At 54.4% G+C, this 4,084-nt stretch overlaps 1 protein-coding gene across 1 annotated transcript in view; it reads right to left on the reverse strand.

Moving 5' to 3' along the window:
- The window catches only part of WRN (WRN RecQ like helicase), a 124,040-nt gene that overhangs the window by 6,408 nt on the left and 113,548 nt on the right, over positions 1-4,084 (reverse strand). Inside the window, exon 35 of the mRNA XM_027767765.1 lies at positions 3,472-3,634. Within this exon, the coding sequence (XP_027623566.1) occupies positions 3,472-3,634 (163 nt within the window). The remainder of the gene's footprint in view (positions 1-3,471; positions 3,635-4,084) is intronic.

The raw sequence follows: 4,084 nt of genomic DNA on the forward strand, positions 1-4,084 counted from the left end.
CGCCGCGCCGATGCGCCGGCCGCCGGGGGTCGAAGGAGAGCTCACGCTGCCTCGCTCTCCTGGCAACCCCTGGGTGACGGAGGAGAGCTCACGCTGCCTCGCTGACCCGGCAGTCCCCCCTTGCTTTCCCAGCTACAGCCCACGAACACGAGCGTGGGAGATGGAGACTACAGCACAGTAGCTAGGCACCTCCTCAGATGCCCTGCTTCCTGCATTTTCAAGCAGTCAGAATCTCAACTTCTTTTCATAGACGTTTATAATTATAAAAACACACGAAAAAACAGAAGAACAAGAAGATAGAGTACTTCTTTACACATTAAGAACTACAGAGACAAAACTTACTTAGCAAAGGAGACAGTATGAAAATGTGTTTTCTCAATTCAGACATATTTTTAGGTAAAGGGGTGTCAAAATAAAAATAGAAAAATTTTCAATTCGAGGTTGTGCAAAGTTTAGAGTCCAACTTGTTCATTAAAATACAGACTTGGGACCAGCAGATGGCGTAATGGCTACATTGCTAGACTCCCATGTAGTCGATAATAATTCGATTCCCGGACCCAGTGGCTTAAATTCACGCCAGGCACGCATGCATGCGTGCCCAAGATCCCGAGAGAATGGAGAAGGGATTGTGGCGTGGCCATCCCCCCTGGGGGGTGATTTCTCACTTTCTGTCTCTCTGGCAAGCACACATGCCCTATAGCAAAAACCTCTCAAAACAAAACAAAAACAAGCAAACAAACAAACGAAAGACCCACAGAATTACGTGGCATAGCTACGATTACAGATGAAAACAGCACATCTGAATCAGCCACGTTTCTAAGAAGGGATCTCAAAAAGTTCAGGGAAAAACAAATTAAAGTGCAAGTTTATTGTGGAAAAAATGCCACAATCAATGCTGGGTTTTTTTCTTAATATTTATTTTGCATGGACTCCTTGGAGGAGACCCCTTGTCTGTATTTATTACTGCTGTTACTTTTAACCCAACAATGTTTTGCCCAGTAAGAGTACAAACAGCATTTTATCAAAGGGAAACAAGAATCTAAAAGCAGACCTCACTGTAAACGGCGTCTGCGTCACAGACTACCAAGCATGAGTGAAGAAGTCGTCCAGGGTTACCGCAACCTTCAAGTGGTCCTTGACTATGGCTCTGGAATTAGGCTACGAAGACGACCCTCTCCACTACTGTGTGGGCACCCCACTCGGACTGGCAAGTATGTGACCCACCTCCCATGCCCGTTATCACCCTCTGCAGTGTCGGTGCACGATACCTCTGAGTTTGTTAACGTCACTGCGTGCGGCGCTAAGGACACGCATGTACTAATTTATCTGTCACTAATGACTACCAAACGGTCTTCTCGTCTCCCATGTGCCAAACCGGGCTACTCAACTATAGATACAGAATTTTTCATGTTTATATACTCGGCTCAATTTTAATATTTCGTAATTTAAAAAGTTATCTAACAGGCCAGCAGATGATGTAGCAGTTACAATACTGGATGTCCACAAGGCTGACCGCGGTTCGAGCCCCAGACCCAGTGGCTTGAAAATCACACCTAGGGACCAGCAGTTAGCGTAATGGCTATGTCGCTGGACTTCCACGTAGTCGACCGCGGTTCGCGTCCCAGACCCAGTGGCTTAGAACTCATGCCGGGCGCGTGTGCATGCGTGCCCAAGATCCCAAGAGGAGAATGGAGGAGAAGGGATTGCGGCGTGACCATCCACCCTGGGGGGTGATTTCTCGCTTTCTATCTCCCTGTCTCTGTCTGTCTGGCGAGTACACGCGCCTTATAACGAAAACCTCTCAAAAAAAAAAAAAGAAAAGAAAATCACACCTAATATGTGCGTGCGTGCCCAAGATCTAAGGTGGATGAGAAGGGACTGTGGCGGGGTGACCCTCCTCCCCAGGAGATGATTTCTCACTTTCCCTCTCATCATCTCTGTCTCTCTCTCCAATGAGTGCACAAGCCCATGGCAAAAACCTCTTCTTAAAAAAGTCACCTGACATTCAAATCCCAGCTGCTGAGCTACAAACCTCGGTGGTGCCAGACGGGGCAGAGGGAACCCGAAGGCAGGAGCGACGTAAAGGTACTGAGCCGAGCACAGTGACGCGGTCTTCCTCCCGAGTCAGGCTCAGAGACCTGAGTCATGATCAGGACCAGGCTGCACCCTGCCTCCTTCAGGTCGGCAGCAGTACTCTGTGACCACCACGGCCCGGCCGCACAGCCCTGTGCCTGCAATGGAGGGTGAGGAAAGGCCTGCACAGACTCGGAACACGGCTGCTAGCCACGGTCTCGGCAGAGCCCGGCAGAGTGCCACACTGCGGCGCCCCGCTTGCAAGTGCAGAGCCGAGTTCAACCCCAGCGGGTCCTCACCAACCTAGCTCCGAAGTGCACACTTGTTCCGTGACTGCGAACACACAATTCCCTCACGGATAAACACCAAGGTGCGCACGACCGGAGTGAGCGTCCCCTACAGACCCGTCGGCCTGGGAGCGAGGAAGTCATACAGGCAGACTTGAAAGAGTGGGGCTGGCAGACAGAACTAACGTGCAGGTTACTCTGGTGCAAAGCTGCGTGAAGTGAGCTCCGGGGAGACCCACGCAGAGGGAACGCACTGATACCTCGTCCCAGATGGGGCGTGGCTGTAACCCAGCAACAGGCATTTCGTACCTGAAGCCTCCCAGCCAGTGCCCCCATCCTCGGACCTCAAGGGGCGCCACCCCCGCCGCTGCCCCTCTGTGGACCCAGGGGAGCAGGGAGGTGCCCTCCGTGGACTCCAGGCAGGTCTCCCTGCCTAGGGCCAGGGCTGTGGAGGGGGCCCGGCTGCTTCTGACCTGCTCAGTTGCCTGCAGTGTTAACTGTGTTCCAGCACCATCTTTTTTCCACTTTTTCCAAATTCTTGGGGGAAGACTAATAGTTGAATCCAAGTGAGAAAGGATCTGAGGAAATGGGAAGTATCTGGCTTTGGGGCTCAGGCTTCTGCAGGGCCACGGCCTGTCCTGACGGTCTGACAGCCTCTGTCACTCGACTGACAGGCCACCAAGTGTGTGTGCACGTCTGGGGTGTTTCAGCCTACTTCTGTAAAATACGGACCACAACTTACAAGGTCTGTAGGCAAGCCCTGGGCCGGCGAGTCCTCCCACCTCCAGGGGCCCGCAGAGCCAAGCGAGGCCCTCAGTGGAGCTAGCAACGAGGACTCCGAGGCCTGGGAAGGCGAAGCATCAGAAGCTACAGGGGGAGAACGTGGAGAACGTGGCTTGGGAGGGGGGTGATTCGGAAGTGGTGAACATGCACTGTTTGGGGTGCTCAGGGAGGCTGAGATCTGAAGCTGAGAGGGAAGGCGAGAACTCAGTGTACCTCCTTCTGAATGGCAAAGGGAAGAAAGACATTCTCTCTAACAACAGAAGCATCAAGAGTGAGGTTTCACAGCGGCTGAGGGACAGCTGTCAGGACGCTGGTGCCATGGCATCACCTGAGCTGACGGGAGGCTGGTGGATGACAGCAGCCACAGTCTTCTGGACCTCGGCAGTGAGGCCGGCACGCTCCACATCCAGCGGGTAGCCGGCCCTCGCAGCCCGGAACAGGTGCATGCCAACTGCCGCGAGGGGCATTGTCCTGCTGTCCGCCACGCTCTCCTGGGGAGAGAACAGCACAGGCCGGGGTCCGCGAGGGGCAGGGTCCTGCTGTCCTCCACGCTCTCCTGGGGAGGACAGCACAGGCCGGGGTTTACGAGGGGCAGGGTCCTGCTGTCCTCCACGCTCTCCTGGGGGGAGGACAGCACAGGCCGGGGTTCGCGAGGGGCAGGGTCCTGCTGTCCTCCACGCTCTCCTGGGGAGGACAGCACAGGCCGGGGTTTGTGAGGGGCAGGGGCCTGCTGTCCTCCACGCTCTCCTGGGGGGGACAGCACAGGCCCGGGGGTTTCAGAGCTGCCGCCAAACTTCCTGGACAACCTACAGGCCACAGCCTTCACTGAGAAGTGAACAGGGTTGACCCTCCACTTAAAACTGTCCCTCACACTACTCATTAAAACCACCCACCACAGAGCGCCCCAGCTGTGCTTCCCACACCTGAAGGAAAGAGAATCG

This window comes from Tupaia chinensis, unplaced genomic scaffold, assembly GCF_000334495.1.
Source record: "Tupaia chinensis unplaced genomic scaffold, TupChi_1.0 Scaffold144602_1, whole genome shotgun sequence".
Taxonomy (NCBI): domain Eukaryota; kingdom Metazoa; phylum Chordata; class Mammalia; order Scandentia; family Tupaiidae; genus Tupaia; species Tupaia belangeri.